This window comes from Stegostoma tigrinum, chromosome 8 (genome assembly GCF_030684315.1).
Source record: "Stegostoma tigrinum isolate sSteTig4 chromosome 8, sSteTig4.hap1, whole genome shotgun sequence".
In the NCBI taxonomy this organism is placed as follows: Eukaryota; Metazoa; Chordata; class Chondrichthyes; order Orectolobiformes; family Stegostomatidae; genus Stegostoma; species Stegostoma tigrinum.
This window is the reverse complement of record NC_081361.1, coordinates 17,036,462-17,058,293: the sequence shown is the minus strand read 5'-3', so window position 1 is coordinate 17,058,293 and position 21,832 is coordinate 17,036,462. Positions and strand designations below refer to the sequence as shown.

General features: G+C 44.3%; 1 protein-coding gene across 2 annotated transcripts in view; it reads right to left on the bottom strand.

The window, feature by feature from the left end:
• qsox1 (quiescin Q6 sulfhydryl oxidase 1) overlaps nucleotides 1-21,832 on the bottom strand; it is a 119,873-nt gene that overhangs the window by 70,712 nt on the left and 27,329 nt on the right. For both annotated transcript variants that reach the window (XM_048538829.2, XM_048538830.2), the window contains exons 2-3: nucleotides 5,975-6,075; nucleotides 567-621 (exon numbers count right to left, since the gene is read on the bottom strand). In XM_048538829.2, coding sequence (XP_048394786.1) covers nucleotides 567-621; nucleotides 5,975-6,075 — 156 coding nt within the window. The remainder of the gene's footprint in view (nucleotides 1-566; nucleotides 622-5,974; nucleotides 6,076-21,832) is intronic.

Below are 21,832 nucleotides of genomic sequence, written 5' to 3'. Positions count from 1 at the left end.
AACAGTCTTTTGTGGTGGAAATTGCAGCATCGCCTGATACTCTGGAAGTTACTCCTGGCAAACCCCTTTGAGGCAGTGGAGTGAGAGGGGCAAGCTATATTAGAAAATGGCTAGACTGAGGGAAATTAGATGCTTTGTGATGTTAAGTTAGTGTCACAATACAGCCAACTACAAACATCAGCTGTTTAAATAGCAATGATAGCCCAGAGCAAACATTCACAGAATGACAGAAGCCCTACAGAGTGTGGAAGCTGGCCATTTGGCCTATTGAGTCCACAATGACCTTCTGAAGATCACACGCCTGGGCCCAACATTTCCCATGGCTAATACACCTAACCTGCACCTTTTTGGACAGTGGAAGGAAACCCACGCAGACGGGGGAAGAACATGTAAACCCCACACGGACAGTCATCCAAGGGTAGAATTGAACCCAGGTCCCTGGTGCCATGAGCAGCAGTGCTAGCCACTGAGCCACCCACACTTCGAAAAGCTCTAAAGGAAACAGTGCTAGCAAAATATAAATGGAACTGAAATGCAAAGGTAGACCATGTTCAAAATGTACTAACCAGCATCGTTGAGCATCTCTCCCTTGAAGAACGGTTTTGAAAACGCTCGAAAGAACTGAGGGAGATAAACAAAATAAAATTGTAATTAAGGCAGCCACGTGGAACAAATCAAAAGTCACAGAGACATCTCCTAGTCTACGTTCTACCACAGGATCATGAAGAATGCTTCCTGAAACACTGCCATAAACACAAGGACATTTGTTTAGGAAATACTGGCCCAAATTTCAAAGATATTGTGACATTCCATTTGAAATATTGGCTTCATTTGCTTTTCATTTTCGAACGTTCAATTTCATTCCATGAATGATTTAAGAGCGATTTGAATAAACACAACAAAACGGGAACCAGATAGTTTCTCTTTACTGTAATTCTGCTGATTAGGCACTGTAAGGCCAAGGGAAAAACTTGAGTCAGACCTTAGAGGAATGAAATTAGGCAACAGTTCCATACATAGAGAAGGCTTGTAAGCTTCCAAAATTCCCTAGTTTCAGAAAACGTTCCAACAAATTGGAAAACTACAAATGTAATGCCCCTGCAAGAAAGGATGCAGACAGTAAATAAAAAAGAATATATATAGGAAAGTATACCATTATGTGCAAGCGGGAAAATGTCCAGAAACATTGCCACAATTTTATAGGTGAGATTGTACTTGGACTAGTTTTGGCCCTTTTACCTAAGGAGGGCCACACCTCACTGGAGGTAGTTGATAGACAAAGTGTTGGGCTGATACCCATGATAGTACATTTGTTTCTTGAAAAAATAGGTTGGGCCTGTATCTAGAAGCATGAGGGGGTGATCTTATTAAAATGTTTAAGATTCTGAGGGGAGTCGATTGGATGGACATCAAGAGGCTGACTCTCCTCTTGGGGGAGTTTGGAAGCTACTGGGCAAATTTCAAAATGAAGCATCTCCAAATCAGAGTGGAAATGAGGAGGAATTACACCTCTCAGGAGGACCATGAAATTCTCAAATTTTCTACTTGCAGAAAGCCACAGAGACTGAGACATAGAATGTATTCAAGGCCGAGGCAAACAGATTCTTAAACTATAGCGAATCAAGTGGTCCAGGACAGGTCAAATAGTGAGATGAATGAAGGCATTATATAGCTTTCCGTTGTAATAATGGTAGTTCCCTTGCAACTGCTGGACTGAGAAGATCATGTGATTTGTTGATCAAGTTCTGAACCCACAATGGGATTAGTGTAGCTGTGTTAGCGGGGATTTTCAGTCAGAGAAAGGACAATGAGGGCAAATATCTTTCTCATGATGTTCATAGGTGTTCCAATTGCAGTGGTCCTCCCAGTTCTTCTATAGTCACAGTTTCTTTCCATCAAGCATTCTTTCACAAAATCATTCATGCGATGTGGACATCAATGGCTTGGCCAGCATTTGTTACCCTAATTGCCTGGAGAGCAATAAAGAGTCAATCATTTTGCTGCAGGTCTGGAGTCACATACAGGCCAGACCAGGTACAGATGTCAGTTTCCTTTGCTAAAAGGCACTAACGAACTGGATGGGTTTTCCATCAAAAAACAATGTTTCATGGTCATCTTTGAACTCTTAGTTCCAGACTTGTATCACATTCAAATTCTACGATCGGCCATGGCAGGATTTGAACCTGGGTCTCCAAGACATTACCTGAGTCCCTGGGATTAATATTCCAGTGATAATACCACTAGACCATTGACTGTCAATGTTGGGGCACTGTCCCCCCCTCCTCCCACTCCTGGAAGAGACAGTGAATTTTGCATGGTTACTGCCAGTTTTCCATGTTTTAAGGGTTCAGCACCTGGACCTTTATCCATGGTAACTGAGTCAATGGCTCTGCTAAGGTCCTCTGCTGTGGGGTCCATATCAGCTGATCACCAAGTTAACTTTATATAATGTCTAGAGCTTCTTGTGTGATGTGCTTTCCCTACAGTAAAACTTCAGGTGGTGCATCACCCATCTCTCCAACCATAGTCAGTAATAACCTCCAATGCCTTTGTTTTCATTGGAACTACTTTCTTCACTGATGAGCAGGTTAACTTTTTGATTCTTTACATTTTCTGCCCAATATTTCTTAAATCAAAAGGACATCTGGATATTTCAGTGCAGTCCTTAAAATCATAGAATTTCCACAGGGGAGAAGCAGGCTATTCAGCCCATTGAATCCACACCAACCTACCCTGTCCCTATAACCCTGCATTTCCCAAGGCTAATCCACATAGCCTGCACCTCCCTGTTCCCTGGCAATTTAGTATGGCCAATCCACCTAACTAGCACATCTTTGGAATGCAGGAGGAAACCGAAGCACATGGAGGAAACCTACACAGACACGGGGAGAATGTGCAAACTTCATACATTGCCGCTTGAGTGGGATCGAACATGGGTCCCAGGTGATGTTCGGCAACAGTATTAACTACTGAGCCACCGTGCCACGCAAATGCCTTTCCTATTACTGTGTTAGAATGTATGTTGACCTTCTCTTTAGTGCGTTCACAGTTTTCTTGGTTAGATCGCTCTTGCAATTAATCAGAGCAGATTGCTTGGCTTCAAGGAGAGGTTCCACCTCAGTGGTTCCAGCCTCAAACCAGGCAGCATGTTCCTACACTTAACTTCCCAAATGTCAAGAGCCTGGTACGACAGATAGTCTCTCCAGCTCCCCTTTGCAGTCTGTATGAGAACGTCAGAGAGCACCTGTACAGGCGAGTTGAGGAACTGTAGGATTGTATCCGGGTAGGCAGCAGGACTGTACCTGACACAAGGATGACAGTTCTCCTTTAAAGCTTCAAAGGTTGCAAGCTGCAGGGAAGGCTAAGTCTTGCTAACTTGCTTTCGTTAAACTCATGTCTTACCAAGTGACTGTAACGTCTTTTGCTTTCTGTGATCCAGTCTGGGGTTAGCCTGGTCTTTTCGTGCATAGCATGGGCAATGGCCAGTGTGTGAAGCCCCGTGTCAATCTCGGGTGTCTTGCCCGAGTTACTGAGCTGCTCCAGGTTACCTGTCAGCCCTGACCCTCCAGCTTGGCAAAGGACAAGTCAGGTGGGTACATTGGTAGGCAATGGCTGCCGCAGTGGGGAAAAGCAACCCCTCCTAAAAGGAGACAGCCCCATGGTGCCCATTCTCAATGCCAGTCTAGTTGGGCTTATCACCCTAAATGGCTACCTCCTTTTCTGTGTTAGTATATCTAGGCAAACCGGGCACAATGTATTAAGACTCTGGGGTACCCAAAAGACAGGTTCCCCACTTAAACACTGCAGTTGAGGCCAAAGAAATGCAGTACACTACTTTTGGCCGTGGCTTGGGTTGCAGGAGTTGTCAAATTTATGATAACATAATCAAGGTATCAGTCTGCCTTTGGGTTCCACGACAGGTTTTTTGTCCTAAGCCATAGCTGGCAGGTTGGTTCACCGTGTCAGGCCGAGCTCAGATGCTGGCGGGTCTGCAAGTTGCATATCTCGGGGTTGGGGGTGCCAGAACTTTACTGAGTGTCTGACATTTCAGTCTGAGAGGGCATGAGAGCTCTTTGTGTCTCCATGAGGAGCTGTGGGCTTGCTGACTGAGAGGCTGCACACTATCAGGAGGGAATTATACAAATGGCTTTTTAAAAAATATTTTTATTTGTTTGCACTGCTGCTAGCCAGTGTTGTAGGCCAAAAAATGAGAAATAACAACAGCAGAAATCAAAAATCATGCTCACTCTCCTCAGATTACATTGATCTGAGGAAAGGACTCAAAGCAGCATTACAACCAAGAGATGATGAGCAATGTGAACTAACTGGAGTCAGGAAATAATGGGATGTAACATTAGAATGCAAATGGGTTCATATGAATGACGTGTAGTGCAGAGGTTTTAGAACAAAATCCAATGAGCAGCAACTGTAATTGGTAGACTGTCAGCCTACGCCTGCTTGCTCTAGTTATCAGAGATGCACTTGATTCTCCACCCGACCTTTCACTGCCAAGTTAATGTTGGGTTAAATATTGGCAAGGTTCTTGTTTTTCCACATCACGAACCTGCACTGCCAATGTTTAAATCTGCAAGTACACATTTCGCAGACAGTATCAGAACAGAAAGACTTGATGAGATGACTGAGCCTGCAGCCAAATTTGCATACCAGCTCAACAGAGGTATTTTGCAAAAACTGACAGAACAGTTGTTCGTTACTCAGCTGGACCGAAGTAACAAAGCAAAGGAGCCAATGTTCTGATTAACCACAGTCCAAAGTCAATTTACCAATGGAAGAAGCACAGAAGGGTAACTAAGCATGTTTTAACTGAGTTAGTGTAGGGCTATGTTTTCCCATCCACAACCCAGCTTATGCTGAGCAATGATGATTTGCTACAGATCTAAAAACCCTTTAAAAATATCAGAGACAGGAAGAACTGCCGATGCTGGAGTCAGATAACAGTGCGGAGCTGGAGGAACACAGCAGGTCAGGCAGCATCAGAGGAGCAGAAAAGCTGATGCTTCAGGTTGGGACCTTTCTTCAGAAATGGCTGAAGAAGGATCCATTTCTGAAGACGGGTCCCGACCCAAAACATCAGCTTTCCTGCTCTTCTGATGCTGCCTAGCCTGCTGTGTTCCTCGAGCTCCACACGGTGTTATGCCTTAAAAATATCACCTACTCACTTGGTTATAAAGGTTTTTGCCACAGTTACACTGAGGCCCCTTGTACGATCAGCAAGGCATGCACTTAGTGTTAAAAATTCTTTCACCTTCACTTCTGGAGAAGGGGCAGTTGTGCACACTTACCCCTAGAATAGATATTTCTAATTTACCTGTTCAGACACATTGTGGTGCACTTCTGTAACAGGTGGGGCTCAAATCCAGGCCAAGATTCATAAATTACAGCTCAAAAGATAACACTGGGGACAGGGTTCAAACTCCACCATGGTGGATGGTGGAATTTGGGTTCTCTAAAATAAGATTGGAAATAAGAATCTAATGACCATGAATCCATTGTCAATTGTTGGGGAAAAACCCATCTGGTTCACTAATGTCCTTTAGGGAAGGAAACTGCCATTCTTACCCAATCTGGTTCATCTGTGACCCTTGGTCACCAGCAATGTGGTTGACTCTAGATGAACTTCAAACAACAAAAACATTTGCCTAGGCAGTGATGCCTTCATCCTATGAATGAATTACAATAAAAACTTGGCCAATGCTCAGAGACAATGAACACCCGCACACCATCAACTCAAACGCCAAATAAACTTCAAGTTCATTCCATTCCAGGAAGGCAGAGGGAGCACCAATTTAGTTCTGATTTAAAGTGGAGGTTGTACAAGAAGTGTGGTAAATTTTGTTTCAATTACGAACTCTCAGATCTTGGATGTGAGTAGCTGAATGCAACTGGGCTCAGCGTTTACCCTAAAAATTTTCAGTGAATGCATTTGTTGTGATCTAGTGCACCAATACTGTACCTTTATTGTTGGATAGACGGTCACTCGAAAACTTCGACAGATTTTTGCATTCTTACTATTTGCACAGTTGACAGCTGCCAGCCTCACTGCAGGCCTCCATTCTGGAAAAAGTGACAGGGATTTGATGAGTCCCAAAACTTTAAAATAAAACCACAGATAATTGTGAATCTGTACATGTATGCAATAATGAGGAGTTGTACACCTGACAATTATCTGCCTCGCAGCTCCAAACCAATCGAAGAATGCCTTGTGGCTGTTTTATAGCAAGCAGTTTATTTCACTGGCCCATTGAAATCAAGAGTCTTTTCCTTGCTCTCTTCTCGTTGACTGAAAGGGTGGGACAGACAAAGTCCCTGTTCCTAACCTTCTTCTCTTTTATATGAATGATGAAGGATTGACATGTATAAACATTTATTCAGCTGGAAGTCACACTATCCAAATATTGCACGCAGTTGTAAGAGCCATGAGAGAAAAAAAAATCACTGGAAGTTTTATTCTGCCACTGGACTAAAGACTGTGCTCAGCACAATTTGTGGCAGACACAAATCTAACTGCCTCAGGACTTGTGGCCCCCACTCTTCCATATTATAATATCAATACCATGAAGTCCACTTATAAATACTGCTGTAATTGGAAGAACCACAAGAGGGTGCTCCTCTCCTATGTTGTCTCTGTACTTTTATTTCCAGTGTGAAGTGACTTGTTCTGCACAAATCTATAGTATCAATATGGCTGGCGTCTCCAGCTACAATAAAATGTATGCGATTTTTGTACCATACACTGTAAATATACATTTTTATTACATCTTGCATTTCAAACTTAGTGGCATATGGATTACTTCTGCGAAGTGTTCAGAACAAAACAAGCTCAAGTGAACCCTTTCTAGACCCATGACCTAATTCCTTATGTGGCATAAGGAAGTTGATTGCAAGCTTCCCGCAGTGTTAATGGAATATAATTTACAAAGACTGCAGGGGAAACTTTCACAAGTACCAGCTTGCTTTTGCTTGAGAATCATCCAGGAGTTTATCTTTAAGCTTAGAAAACTCAAATATCGAAAATTTCTAGGGCAATTTTTTGAGGAGACCCGAAACAAGAATAGTTGCCCTTTAGAGTGCAGTATAGGCAACACAGGGAATGTTCCATTATCTTGGTGTAATAGCCTATGAAACCTCCAGATCAGAAGTGATTGGTTAGAAATCGGCAGATCATTTTTAAAAAATGAACAAAGTCCATGTTTTCAGTTTTGAGAATCTTTTTGTAAGAAGACATCGCCATGGAAAGGGCAGAACTGGGAAGATCTGACATAGAAGGGTCATTATTTCTAGATCTGAAATGCTGTAAAGTGATAACGTTAGGCAATTGATAAGACATTGTTCTGCCCCTTGTTTTAGATTATCTCAAACTGTGTTCTATATTTAGGTAGCTTATTTTGTTATTATAAAAACTGAAAGGACTGCGGATACTGTAAATCAGGAACAAAAACAAAGTTGCTGCAAAAGTTCAGCAAGTCTGGCAGCATCAGTGAAGGAAAAATACAGAGTTAACGTTTCGGGCCCAGTGACCCTTCCTCAGAATTGATGGTGGCTGGGAAGACGTCAGTTTATATGCAGAAAATAAGGAGGTGGGTGGGGTAGGAAGTAAACAATAGGATAGAGCCCAAAGAGAGAGAAAGACAGTTGGACAGACGAAAGAGTTGCTAATAATCAGGCTGGGAGGGTGAATAGTTGTTAATGGGGACTCTTAGTGACTAACAACAGGGAGTGTGTAGTGGCAGGCTATGTGATAACTCTATGTGTGTTATTTTGTTATTATCCCTTTTGATGACAGAATAGAATGAACAGAATCCCTACAGTGTGGAAACAGGTCCTTTGGCCCAATAAGTCCACACTGAACCTCAGACCATCCACCCAGACCCATCCCCCCATAACTGATCTAATCCACGCATCCCTGAACACTAGGGGCAATTTGGCATGGCCAATCCACCCTAGCCTGCACATCTTTGGGCTGTGGGAGGAAACCGGAGCACCCAGAGGAAACCCACAGGGAGAAAGTGCAAACTCCACACAGACAGTCACGTGAGAGTGAATTGAACCCAGGCTCCTAGTGCTGTGAGGCAGCAGTGCTAACCGCTGAGCCACCTCACTGCCCTCACTTTGCCTTTTCCCAGCTGCTGGGCTCTCCTTTTCTTCTTTACTTACTCTGGGAATTTCCTACTACTCCATCTTGTGCCTGGAAATCCTCTCCCTACTACTGAAGCCTAGTTCAAAACGGCATGCGCTTCAGTGCGCACACGCAGTCATCCATTTGTGCATGGCATCACATGTAAACTGTACTTGATCCCAAAGCTTGGTGCCTTGCATTCCCTAATGAGCATCGTTGTCCTCAGTTGTTAGTGTCAGTAAACACTGTCATTTTCTTCTGACTCTGTAAAGTCTCACTGGGATAGTGAGCTGGAAATCAAACCTTGCTATTCTTGTAGTTGTCACAAAAGTTAAAGATTTCAGAAAGAATACAGAATTCCCCAGTTCACGTGTCTTTTAGACTCTAGCTGTCAGAAAGCATGAGTCAGTTTTTGATACTCCAGAGGAATGGCTATTAATTGCAAATAAATAGATTCCAACTACAGTTAAATAGCCACGAACCGTCAACATGTAGCTCTCCTAGTAAAAACTCTAATCCATTATAACTTCCCCCAATGTGTATATAATTACTAAAAGGACATGGGTGTAGTGTGTAGAGGGAAAGACTGGGAAGTAGTTCAGTGGTCCCTGTCCACAGGGTTTGCTGAGATGATCTTTCTGCTGATCAGAACACTCTCTCAATCTTTCTTCTCCAGATGTTTCATCTGTTTGCAAGAGAAACAATTATAAAAGGTTTCGTAAGTCACAGTTTACAGCAACTGATGAGGAGAAATAAAACTAGCTGTCTTCAGGTTTGAGATGTTTTTCACCATCAAGTAAAAACAGCTCCTCCCCTTCCAGAGGCCTGATGGCATTGAAACCAAACAATACACCCTCAGTCCGCTCAGACACTTGGGAGCCAAACACACAGTTGTCAGTAGGCAGGAGGCTTTTGCTATATTACTGCTCATCATTTCACAGGTTAATCAATTATTTGTTGTAGGCCAAATCCACTTTCATGAAGAGCTCAGCTTGTCTGTAACTGGCTTTCCCCATTGCTTGAACCAACAGCTATGTAAGCAGGGGTTGCAATGAGTGTCACGTAACTTACAATTAAAATGCAGAAATGCTTCAAAAAACACCTGGCTTTTTGTTTAAAAGAAGTTATTTTCCTATTTATGCATCGAAAAGATAGAAAAAGGAGCTAAATCAAAAGACATTGAAGGACACCAGGGGCACGTCCCTGATGCTGGCTGACGATACCATTTGTCTTCCAAAAAATTGGAGGTATATAAGGAGGAGGTTACATACGGTAACTCCAACCTCTCCCCCGCAGAACGGGCAGCCCTCCGCTCCAACCCCAACCTCACCATCAAACCCGCAGACAAGGGCGGCGCAGTGGTAGTATGGCGCACTGACCTCTACATCGCCGAGGCCAGACGCCAACTCTCCGACACCACCTCCTACCGCCCCCTCGATCAAGACCCCACACCCGAGCACCAAACCATCATCTCCAACACCATTCACGATCTCATCACCTCAGGGGACCTCCCACCCACAGCCTCCAACCTCATTGTTCCCCAACCCCGCACGGCCCGTTTCTATCTCCTTCCCAAAATCCACAAACCTGCCTGCCCTGGTCAACCCATCGTCTCAGCCTGCTCCTGCCCCACCGAACTCATCTCCACCTATCTGGACTCCATTTTCTCCCCTTTGGTCCAGGAACTCCCCCACCTACGTCCGTGACACCACCCACGCCCTCCACCTCCTCCAGGACTTCCAATTCCCTGGCCCCCAACACCTCATATTCACCATGGATGTCCAGTCCCTATACACCTGCATTCCGCATGCAGATGGCCTCAAGGCCCTCCATTACTTCCTGTCCCGCAGACCTGACCAGTCCCCCTCCACCAACACTCTCATCCGCCTAGCTGAACTCGTCCTCACCCTCAACAACTTCTCTTTTGACTCCTCCCACTTCCTACAGACTAAGGGGGTGGCCATGGGCACCCGCATGGGCCCCAGCTATGCCTGCCTCTTTGTAGGTTACGTGGAACAGTCCCTCTTCCGCACCTACACAGGCCCCAAACCCCACCTCTTCCTCCGGTATATTGATGACTGTATCGGCGCCGCCTCTTGCTCCCCAGAGGAGCTCGAACAGTTCATCCACTTCACCAACAACTTCCACCCCAACCTTCAGTTCACCTGGGCCATCTCCAGCACATCCCTCACCTTCCTGGACCTCTCAGTCTCCATCTCAGGCAACCAGCTTGTAACTGATGTCCATTTCAAGCCCACCGACTCCCACAGCTACCTAGAATACACCTCCTCCCACCCACCCTCCTGCAAAAATTCCATCCCCTATTCCCAATTCCTCCGCCGCATCTGCTCCCACGATAAGACATTCCACTCCCGCACATCCCAGATGTCCAAGTTCTTCAAGGACCGCAACTTTCCCCCCACAGTGATCGAGAACGCCCTTGACCGCGTCTCCCGTATTTCCCGCAACACATCCCTCACACCTCGCCCCCGCCACAACCGCCCTAAGAGGATCCCCCTCATTCTCACACACCACCCTACCAACCTCCGGATACAACGCATCATCCTCCGACACTTCCGCCATTTACAATCCGACGCCACCACCCAAGACATTTTTCCATCCCCACCCCTGTCTGCTTTCCGGAGAGACCACTCTCTCCGTGACTCCCTTGTTCGCTCCACACTGCCCTCCAACCCCACCACACCCGGCACCTTCCCCTGCAACCGCACGAAATGCTACACTTGCCCCCACACCTCCTCCCTCACCCCTATCCCAGGCCCCAAGATGACATTCCACATTAAGCAGAGGTTCACCAGCACATCTGCCAATGTGGTATACTGCATCCACTGTACCCGGTGCGGCTTCCTCTACATTGGGGAAACCAAGCGGAGGCTTGGAGACCGCTTTGCAGAACACCTCCGCTCAGTTTGCAACAAACAACTGCACCTCCCAGTCGCAAACCATTTCCACTCCCCCTCCCATTCTTTAGATGGCATGTCCATCATGGGCCTCCTGCACTGCCACAATGATGCCACCCGAAGGTTGCAGGAACAGCAACTCATATTCTGCCTGGGAACCCTGCAGCCTAATTGTATCAATGTGGACTTCACCAGTTTCAAAATCTCCCCTTCCCCCATCGCATCCCTAAACCAGCCCAGTTCGTCCCCTCCCCCCACTGCACCACACAACCAGCCCAGCTCTTACCCTCCACCCACTGCATCCCAAAACCAGTCCAACCTGTCTCTGCCTCCCTAACCTGTTCTTCCTCTCACCCATCCCTTCCTCCCACCCCAAACCGCACCCCCATCTATCTACTAACCTCATCCCACCTCCTTGACCTGTCCGTCTTCCCTGGACTGACCTATCCCCTCCCTACCTCTCCACCTACACCCTCTCCACCTATCTTCTTTACTCTCCATCTTCGGTCCACCTCCCCCTCTCTCCCTATTTATTCCAGTTCCCTCTCCCCATCCCCCTCTCTGATGAAGGGTCCAGGCCCGAAACGTCAGCTTTTGCGCTCCTAAGATGCTGCTTGGCCTGCTGTGTTCATCCAGCCTCACATTTTATTATCTATAAACTTTGGAAGAACATTGACAACACTTGACTCAAATGTTTAATCAGTTGTAAAGAACCAAACTGATTATAAATCTGGACAAAAGTGGGTTAGCCAAAGCAAAAGCAATACATTTGGGCCACTATGTGGTACATGACCAAGAGGAGTGAATGTAAGAACTATTCTGGATATTCCTGTGCCTAGGACAAATGAAGTTTTGCAAAACAGGAGCAGAAATTGTTGGAAAAACCCAGCAGGTCTGGCAGCATTGGTGGAGAGAAGGCAGAATTAATGTCTCAGATCCAGTGACCCTTCTTCAGCATTCACAGTTTTTTTTTAAATGACATTTTGGGATATATTGGCACGAATGAATTTTATCAGCAGTATGCTCTGAACTTCAGCACTGCAACAGCTCCTTTGATAATTTGATAAAGATACAATATTTGAATGGATTTTAGAACTTCAATGTGCATTTGGCAATTTGAAGGCTGGCTGACAACTGATGTTAGCAGTAGTGAATTACAAAAAGCCATTCAAATTGCCTGTTAATGTCAGCAATACTGGTGTGGATACCTTTTACAAGACGACGATAAATTAAGGACTGAAAGGCCTGTCAGCACTTATTCAACAAAACTAAATTCTTGTAATCAGAAATATTCAATAGTGGAGAGAGACATTGAATCTCTGTTGGCCGCATGTCACTTTGAAGTAGTTTATCAGCAAAAATATAGAAGAATGTTATCTGTATGCACTGCAATCTTTTGATATTTTAAAGAGCAATTTCAGGACAAAAATCTACAATTATTTCACTGTAGTTTAGTGCTATTGATATGTGTTGACCTTCTTGGAGAAGACATTATTTCTCACATTTTTTCTTAACATAGTTCTAAACATATATCTGAGCTGTGATTCAAGTGGTCAAGTGTAAAATATGGTTTCCATGGAAGTCATTGTAAGGTTAATGTCAACATATTATTACTACTATTCTAACACGGAAATAGGATTAAATAATCAGTGATTGACAATGAAAATGCCTCTTAAGAGACATTTACATTCTTCTTGCGGGGGATGTAGGATGAAAAGTGTGCAATATATATGTTATTATTTGCAGGAGTCTGTATTTCATACTAGTGGCCTATGGGCGTTGGCGATTCTTCTGAAGGTCATTTTAAGAAGAAAATGATGATCTAATCCAATATGTGGCAGAGAGCAGACGACTGTAAAAATTCCTTGGAGTATTAATGGAAGATCACTTCTTTATATTGTGGGGTTTATATCACAGAGTAAAAGCTGAACACATTAACTTGCTTTCAGTTTAAAATAATCAAGGATTGATCCCTGGCTTAGAAAACCAAGCACTGAATCTTTGTTTTTTTGGCAAAAGTTCAAGCTATGTTGAGTTAGGCTTTTTGCTGTAAGCTGTCAAATCTAAGCGAGTTTTCTGACCGAATGTTTCTAAATGTGCTATGCTAATTGCCCTTCCTGCCCCTGGTGAGAGAACTGGCGCAGCAAAAAAAATGTTTTCTGCTTGGAGGACCATCAGTGAGGCACTGCCAACAGCCTGGTCAAAGACTGGCACTGATTCAGGAATCAATGGCAGGGTGTGAAGGACAGGGTTGCAGCAGAGAAAGAAGGTCAATTACATTCTCCTCTCTGTCAGGATAACTCTGCCCCTCACACTCATTCCATCCTTGCCACTGCACCCATCTCTTAAGGAGGTCCATGCACTGACAACTTGTCTGTTGCAATGCTGAGACATCCATGTCCCATCAGTTGAATAAGTGCCACTCATCATCCCATTGCCATGACAATGTTAACCAGGGTGTCAGTGTCCTGCAGGGTATACCACCTCTAACCAGTAGCTAAAATGTCTTCTGCCTTTCCTATGTATGGGGCATTGACTGTGTACAGTTTTGGTCTCCTTACTTGAGAAAGAATGTACAACACTGGAGGGGGTGTAGAACAGGTTTGCCAGGTTGATTGTGGAGTTGAGAGGGGTTAGCTTTTGAGGACAGCTTGAGTAGACTGGGACTACACTTATTGGAATTTAGAAGAATGGGGCAGGGAGGGATATCTTATAGAAATATACAAAATTATTAACAGAATTGATGAGATAGAAGCGGGGAGGCAGTTTCTACTGCTGGATGAAACTAGAACTGGAGGGCATAGCCTCAAAATAAGGAGGAGTAGGTTTAAGACTGAGTTGAGGAGGAACTTCTTCACCCAAAAGTTTAGGAATTGGTGGAATTTGCTGCCCAGTGAAGGGGTAGCCTCGTTGAATGTTTTTAAAGCAAAGATAGACAGATTTGTGAACAGTAAGAGAATTAAGTGTCATGGTGAGTGAGCGAGTAAGTGGGGCTGAGTCCACAAGAAGATCAACCTCATTGACAGACGATGTGGTGTACATGGATTTCCAAAAAGTTTTTGGTAAAGGTGCCACGTCAAAGGACTGATTGGCTAACAGGAAGCAGAGATAAAACGGTTCATTCCAAGTTGATAATTCGGACTCCACAGGGCTCAGTGCTGGATTTTTAACTATTGCCAATCTTTCTCCATGACTTGGTTGAAGGGAACAAATGTGCAGTAGTTAATCTTGCTAATGACAGGATAATAGGAAGAACAGAAAAGTGGTGTACTATTTAGAGACATATTGTGGATTTCAAAGGGAATAGAAGGATCTAGGTATCCTGGTAGATGAGTCACAATATGTTGGTGTCCAGATGCAGCATGAGACCAGGAAGGCAAATTGTTACATGGGGCCTGGGATATAAAAGTAGGGAAGTTTTACAGTAGTTTGATGAGTCCAATTCAGGAACATTACATATATTATTCATTTCCTTAGCTGAAAAATTATATAATTGTGTTAGCAGTTCAAAGCTGATTCAACTCAATCCCAGGATGAAGGGCTTACACAATGAAGAATGGTAAAACATGTTGGATCTTTAACAGTTGGATTTTAAAAGCATGACAGAGGAGATGATATTATTCAAATGTTTAAGATTCTGAGGGGCTGCGATAGTAAGGCCGATGGGCAGTGAAGAGCAAATTAGAAATAAGTGACAAAGTTTAAGAATGAGGGAACTCTCTTAAAAGATGTGCTAAATTGAATCATCTACTACATCTCTGTGGCAAAACGGTCAAAATCAAAACACATATTTCTGTCATTCAAATTCCAGTTACTGCAGGCGCTTTTATGTTTTGGATGTAGGCTGTCAGGGAAAGAACAAACTTGAACTCCATAAAGAGCAGCCCAAGACCCCTAACACTAACCCTAACCCTAACCCTAATTGACTAGGACTCTTATCAAGAAAACTCTGTGGGTGAGCATTGAAACTGTGTCAACACTTGTGGCTGTCACCACGCAAGTCGGATCGAAGGTTTTTATACAGTCGGAATGAAAAACAGAATCACCCTTATTGAACACACACTGTTTCATCTGCTTACTTTTCCCACTACAACATTTTCCGTAATGTGGGTCAACTCATCTTTCAATTCTGATGTAAGCAATACACCTCTGACACACCTACATCCTGTTCTGACATTTTAGGACATCCTATTTACCCACAGTTTTGTTTATGTTCTTTCATGGTGTGTGAGCATTGTTTAATGAGGCTAGTATTTATTGCTCATCCAGAGCTGCTTTGGAGAAAGTGGAAATGAGTCAGCTGCTTGAATCATTGCTATTTATTTGGTGTAGGCAGACCCTGTTTGGGAGGGAGTTTGACACAAGAGACAGTGAGGAAACACTTACAATTTGTAACATTATAATTCAGGTTGGCACATGGCTTGGAGATGATGTTCCCAAGCATTTGCTGCCCTTACCTTTTTAAGCAGTAGAGCTGACCCTTTGTAAAGTGCGAACAGAGGAGGCTTGGCGAGCTGTTGAGCTGGATCTTGTAGAAGGTTTACACTGCTGTAGTACCAGAGGTGGAGAGGATTAATCTTTAAGGTGATTTGTTCTAGATAGTACTGAGTGTTGTTGGAGCTGCAGTCATGCAGACAAAGTGACCCAATGTCATGGTACCTTGGAGATGATGGACAGACAGCAGGGAGGCAGGAGCTGAGTTACTTCTTGTGGAATTCCCAGCTTCTCATCTACTGCTGTATTCATAAGGCTGACCAGTTCAGCCAGATTGGGAATGTTAAGTCGGAAATGCACATTGCTTGCATGCAGCAAGGGGACAAATCCAAATACTTAACCGTGTGGACTCTCGAATAAAAAATACCAAGGAAAGACAGATGAAAATGTTTCTTTTGCTCTGTCCACTATAACTGGAAAAGGAAGATGATGGCTGGTGCAGGTGTAACTAGATGAGCAGTGAAAGGTGTTGCAGACACAAATACTTGATAAGTCACAACAAAAGGGAAAAGAAAAAACAATGTTCTAAACAAAAACAGACTCTGGTGTCATCCTTATACACAGGTTAACATTAGGAGATCTTTCATTGTCTCTCCTTAGTCAGTTCTCTTTTGCTCTCTATTAAATGTTTTAAATGAGATTATAACTGCCTAGTTTCATTTGAAATGCATCTTGCGAATTCATCTTAATCATTCCATCTGGCCACAAATTTCACATTATTACCCTCTGACTAAATAAACGTTTTCTGAATTCTTTGTTTGGTGTCCATACAAGTTGGAATATATTCTCTATCTACACCCTGTCAACCTCCTTCATAGCTTTAAAATTGTGTCATTCCTCATTTCTCCAGAAAAGTACCTCAGTCATTTTAGAGAGATATAACCTCCCAGTCCTGATATCATCATTGTAAACCAAAACAGAAATTGCTGGTGAGAAATATCTGTGCAGAGGAAGCAGAGTGAACGTTTTGGGTCCAGTGACCCTTATTCAGAACATACGGCAGCTTGAAAAAGGTGGGTAAGTATGCTGAAGACAGGGATTGGGGGGTGGATAAACGAATAATTGATCAGTAGAGATGAAGCCCAGAGGAAAAGGAAATCAGTGAGCCAGGCAAAGGGATGGATAACAGAAAGCCAGAAGGGGGGGAAAAAATCATAAGTAGGTGAAAGTGGGTTGACTGTGCTGAAAGCAGCCCATGTGATGGCAAGGCCTGGAGTGTGGTGTTGGGTAAAGAACACAGAGAGGAAAGTGTTCAGGCTCCAAAATGATTGAACTTGATACTGAGTCCAGAAGGCTGCAGGGTCCCCAAGCAGAAAACGAGATGCTGTTCTTCCAGCTTGGGTTCGGCCTCGGACGGGCACTGTAGCAAGCCTGAGACAGAAATGCTGGTGGTTGTACTGAAATGGCAGCCAACAGGAAGCCTTAGGGTCATCACTGTGGTCAGAACGTAAGTACTCCTGAAGCTGTCCCCCACTCTTTGTTTCATCTCCCCAGTGCAGAGGAGACCACATTGTGAGCAGCAAATACAGTAGACTAGATCGAGCAAAGTGCGGGTAGACCCCCTGCTGATCACCTGGAAGGTGATGAGGGAGGAAGTAAACAGGCAGGTATTACACCTGCTGAGATTGTGAGAGGAGGTGCTGTGTGGATTTGAGGAGTCGAGGAGGGGTAGACCAGGGTGCCTTGGAGGGAACGGTCCCTGCGGAATGCTGATCAGGGAAGGGAGCGTTATACGTGTTTGCTATTGGCATCCCACTGGAGGTGGCTGAAATGGAAGCTTCTGATTGTTTGGATGCGGATGATCGAGTGGGGAGTGAGGACCCTGTTGTTGTTTTGGGAGGGTAGAGAAGGGCTGAGGGCTGAGGGCAGAGGTGCAGGCAATGGGACAGGGACAGCTGAAAGCTATGTCAATCACCATTGCTGAAAATCATTGATTAAGGGAAAAAAAAGGGACATTTCTGAGGGCCCCCTGCGGATGGTAGCATCATCATAACAGAAATAGAGATGGAGAATCTGGGAAAATTGAATGGAGTCCTTACAGAAAGCTGGGTGTGAGAACATGTAGTCCAGGTAACTGTGGAACTCGGTGCCTAGATTAGATTCCCTACAGTGTGGAAACAGGCCCTTCGGCCCCACAAGTCCACACCGTCCCTTGAAGGATCCGACCCAGAAGCTTCCACCTATAACCCATACACCCCTGAACATTATGGACAATTTAGTACAGCCGATTCACCTATCCTGCACATCTTTGGACTGTGGGAGGAAACCGGAGCACCAGGAGGAAAACCACGCAGACATGGGGAGAATGTGCAAACTCCACGCTGACAGTCGCCTGAGGTGGGAATCGAACCCGGGTCCCTGGCGCCGTGAGGCTGCAGTGCTAACCACTGAGCCACTGTACCGCCCCAAGAAATGGAACGGAGATATCCTTCTTCCATGTCCTGCCGGCTGCTTTCAGCATTACAAACCAATTATTAATCTATTTATACTCCACTTATAGAGTCGTAAAGTCGTTGAGATGAACAGCCTTTGGTCTAACTTGTCCACGTCGACCAGATATCCTAAATTAATCTAGTCCCATTTGCCAGCAATGGGCCTGTATCACTACAAACCCTTTCTATTCATGTACCAATCCAGGTGCCTTTTAAATGTTGTAATTGTACCAGCCTCCACCACTTCCTCTGGCAGCTCACTCCATACATCCACCAACCTTTCGGTGAAGAAGTTGGCCTTTAGGTCCCTTTTAAATCTCTCCACTCTCACCTTAAACCTATTCCATCTAGGTTTTGACTCTCCCACCCCCGGCAAAAGACCTTGAAAATTCATCCTTTCCACGCTCCTCATGATTTTATAAATCTCTATAAGGTCACCCCTCAGCCTCCGATGCACCAGGGAAGATAGGCCCAGCCTGCTCAGCCTCTCCCTGTAGCTCAAAACTCTCCAACCCTGGCAACATCCTTGTATAGTAAATCTTTTCTGAACCCTTTCAAGTTTCACAACATCATTCCGATAGGAGGGAGTATTTCAAAAGTGGCCTAACCAATGTCCTGTACAGCAGCAACATGACCTCCAAACTCCAAAATTGAATACACTGGCCAATAAAGGCAAGCATACCAAACAACTTCTTCATTACCCAATCTACCTGCAACTCCACTTTCAAGGAACTATGAACCTGCACTCCAAGGTCTCTATTTGGCAACACTCCCCAGGACCTTGCCATTAAGTGTCATGATTTGCCTTCCAAAATGTAGCACCCCATATTTATCTAAATTAAACTCCATCTGCCACTCTTTGATCAGCCCATCTGATCAAAGGCTCTGTTGTACCATGAGACAATCTTCTTCACTTTCCACTAAACCTCTAGTTTTAGTGTCATCTGCAAATTTACGAACAATGCCTCCTATATTCACATCCAACTCATTCACACGGATAAGAAAAAGCAGTGGACCCAGCGCCGACTCCTGCTACACTCCGATGGTCACAGGCCTCTAGTCTTCCACCACCGCCCGCTGCTCCCACCTTCTAGCATTACCGACTCCTTTTTCTCCCTACCTTACCATTATATATCCCTTTGTCTGCCTCTCTCTCTTTTTCCCTCTGGGCTCCATCTCCACCTACTGCTCGCACCTTTACCTACTAACCCCGTCGCCCCCCCTCTCAAGGCCCCTCCCCCACCCAACCCCAGTCTTCATCATATGTATGTATACCAACTTTTCCTAGCTGCCATCAATTCTGAAGAAGCATGACTGGGCTCAAAACATTAACTCTGTTTCTCTGTCCAAGATGTTATTGGACCTGGTGAATTTTCCCAACAATTCCTGTCTTGGTCTCAGATTTCCAGTTCTGCAGTTATTTGTTTTGTGTTCATTATTGTACATCTAGCTTGCTACCCAGTGCCATGATAAACTTTTTACAATATGGGCTATTGCTGTCAGTTGTCATTAATAATAACAATTGTGTGTTAATTTAATAGTTGTCTTTCATTCCCCAATTAATGTTGAAGCTCCAGACTAAGCTATTACTGTCAGCTCAAACTGCGAAACCACATTAATAAGTGGAAGAAAAGAATGTCTCATTTGAGAGGGCACAGAACTGCTATAAGCAGACAGTAAGTCTGTCAAATTGCCGATGAGCGTTGTAACGAGAGTCGACTTGGATTTCGTACCAGTGGCAGACGTAGAGAGAGTTTGCTCTCATGAAGGTCTTTCTTTTGACGTCAGTCGGTCAGTTTGGAACAGTGACATTAATACATCAGTTCTAAGAAAGCAGATGCTTGCACCAGAGTGCCTGAGCGAGCCTTACAAGTTTAATGAATAAGATGTTTATACTTTAAATGCAAGACGCTGAAAATCAAACGAGAAACAAAGAAACTCAACCCATCTGGCAGCATTTGTGGAAAGACAGACAGACTTAACATTTCCAGTTCAATACGACTCTTTTTCAGAACTGAATTCTTCTGAAGATGAGAAATTGGACTCAGTGTTAACTCTGTTTCTCTCTCCATGGATTGTATATACTGTTGGGTATGACAGGCAATATAAATACATTAAGGCAATCAGTTTAGTTTTGACTTCAGAACAGAAGGTCCAAGGTGTCAGTCCAGAAGAATCTTACAAAAGCGAGTCTTTCAGTTCATTTTAAGGAAACCAATCTCTCCAGATGTATCTTTGTGTGCAGCATCCAAACTAGGAGAGCTAAGACAGAAATCTTCAAGTTGTTAGAATTAAGGAAGGTTAGAGCATAGGAATGATGAATGGTTCATGACCACAGGTTTGGAAAGGAATGATTTTAAAAAACCAAACAAACAGTCTGAGCAGTTCAAGGGAAAGAAACCGGTTATCATCAGACAAAATTTTAAAAACTTCAACGAAAAGTGATATTTCTATATCTATAGGGGTGAAATTCTCTGATGGAAGGTTTTTGATGTTTGTATTAAGGTCTTTCCAACTGTAGTTCTAGCAAGAGACCAAATATTCCGGCAAGTCTGGTACCTATGATAAGCAAGGCGAGAACCAAAGTCCTTTTCTTCATATGTTCACCTTCATATCACAGACAGCCCTTGATATCAAGGCTGCAATCGACTGGGTGTGGCATCTAGGAGCCCTCGCGAAACTGGAATCAGAAGCAAACTTCCTGCCGGTCGGAGCCCTACCACACAGGAAGATGGCTGTAGGTGTTGGAAGTCATCTCAGCCCTAGAATATCTCTGCATGATTTCCGCAAGGTCGTGCCCTAGGCTCAAATATCTTCAGCTGCTCCAACCAAGATCATCTCTCCATCATAAGTTCAGAAATGGGGATGCTCACAATGTTCAGCACCATTCATGGCTACTCAGATACTACAGCAGTCCACACTCACATGCAACAAGATCAGGGCAATTTTCAAGCTTGGGCTGACAAATGGCAAGTAACATGTGCAACACACAAATGCGGGGAAATGAACATCAACGATAAACATTGTAACTATGACCCCTTGACATTCAATGTTACCATCACAGAATGCCCCATTATCAACACTCTGTGGGTTACCACTGATCAGAAAATCGACTGAACTCACTATATAAATACAGCGGCTCCAGGAGCAGGTCTGACACGAGGAATACTGCGGTGAGTAACCCACCTCCTGACTCCTCAAAGCCTGATGAGGTTGGTTAGCTTGCAGAGCTGGTTTGTTGTTTCACAGACGTTTCATTACTGTGCTTGGTAACATCCTCAGTGCAGCCTCTGATGAAGCGTTGGTGTGTTTTTCCACCTGGATTTCAAACTCTGGGGTCCATTGCGATGGATTGCCTCACTTTCGGGCTTCCTCCGTAGTGGAATGTCTATGGGGTCGAATTCAATGTGTTTATTAACAGCATGCTTCGTGATGCGCCATGCTTCCAGGAATTCTCATGCCTGTCTTTGCCTAGCCTGTCCCAGGATCTTGGTGTTGTCCCAGTTGAAGTGGAGGTTCTCCTTGTCCATGTGGATTGAGAAGTCGTGTCTTTTTGTAGCCAGTCGGTGTTCATGTACTCTTGTTATTAGTTTCCTTCCTGCTTGTCCAATGTAGCGTTTCTCGCAGTCTGTGCAGGAGATCTTGTAGCTGCCGTTGGTCCTGTCCATGGCAGGGAGTGCATCTTTAGTTTGGGTGTCATAAGGTTGATGTGGGCTTGTGTGCCACTCTGATGTCCAGTGGTGGTAGGGGTCTTGTGATGAGTTCTGATGTAGTGTAGTGTGACAAGTGTGTCAGGTATGCTACGCAGATGACACCTTTGTCATCATTAAACAGAACAAATTAGAAAAGAG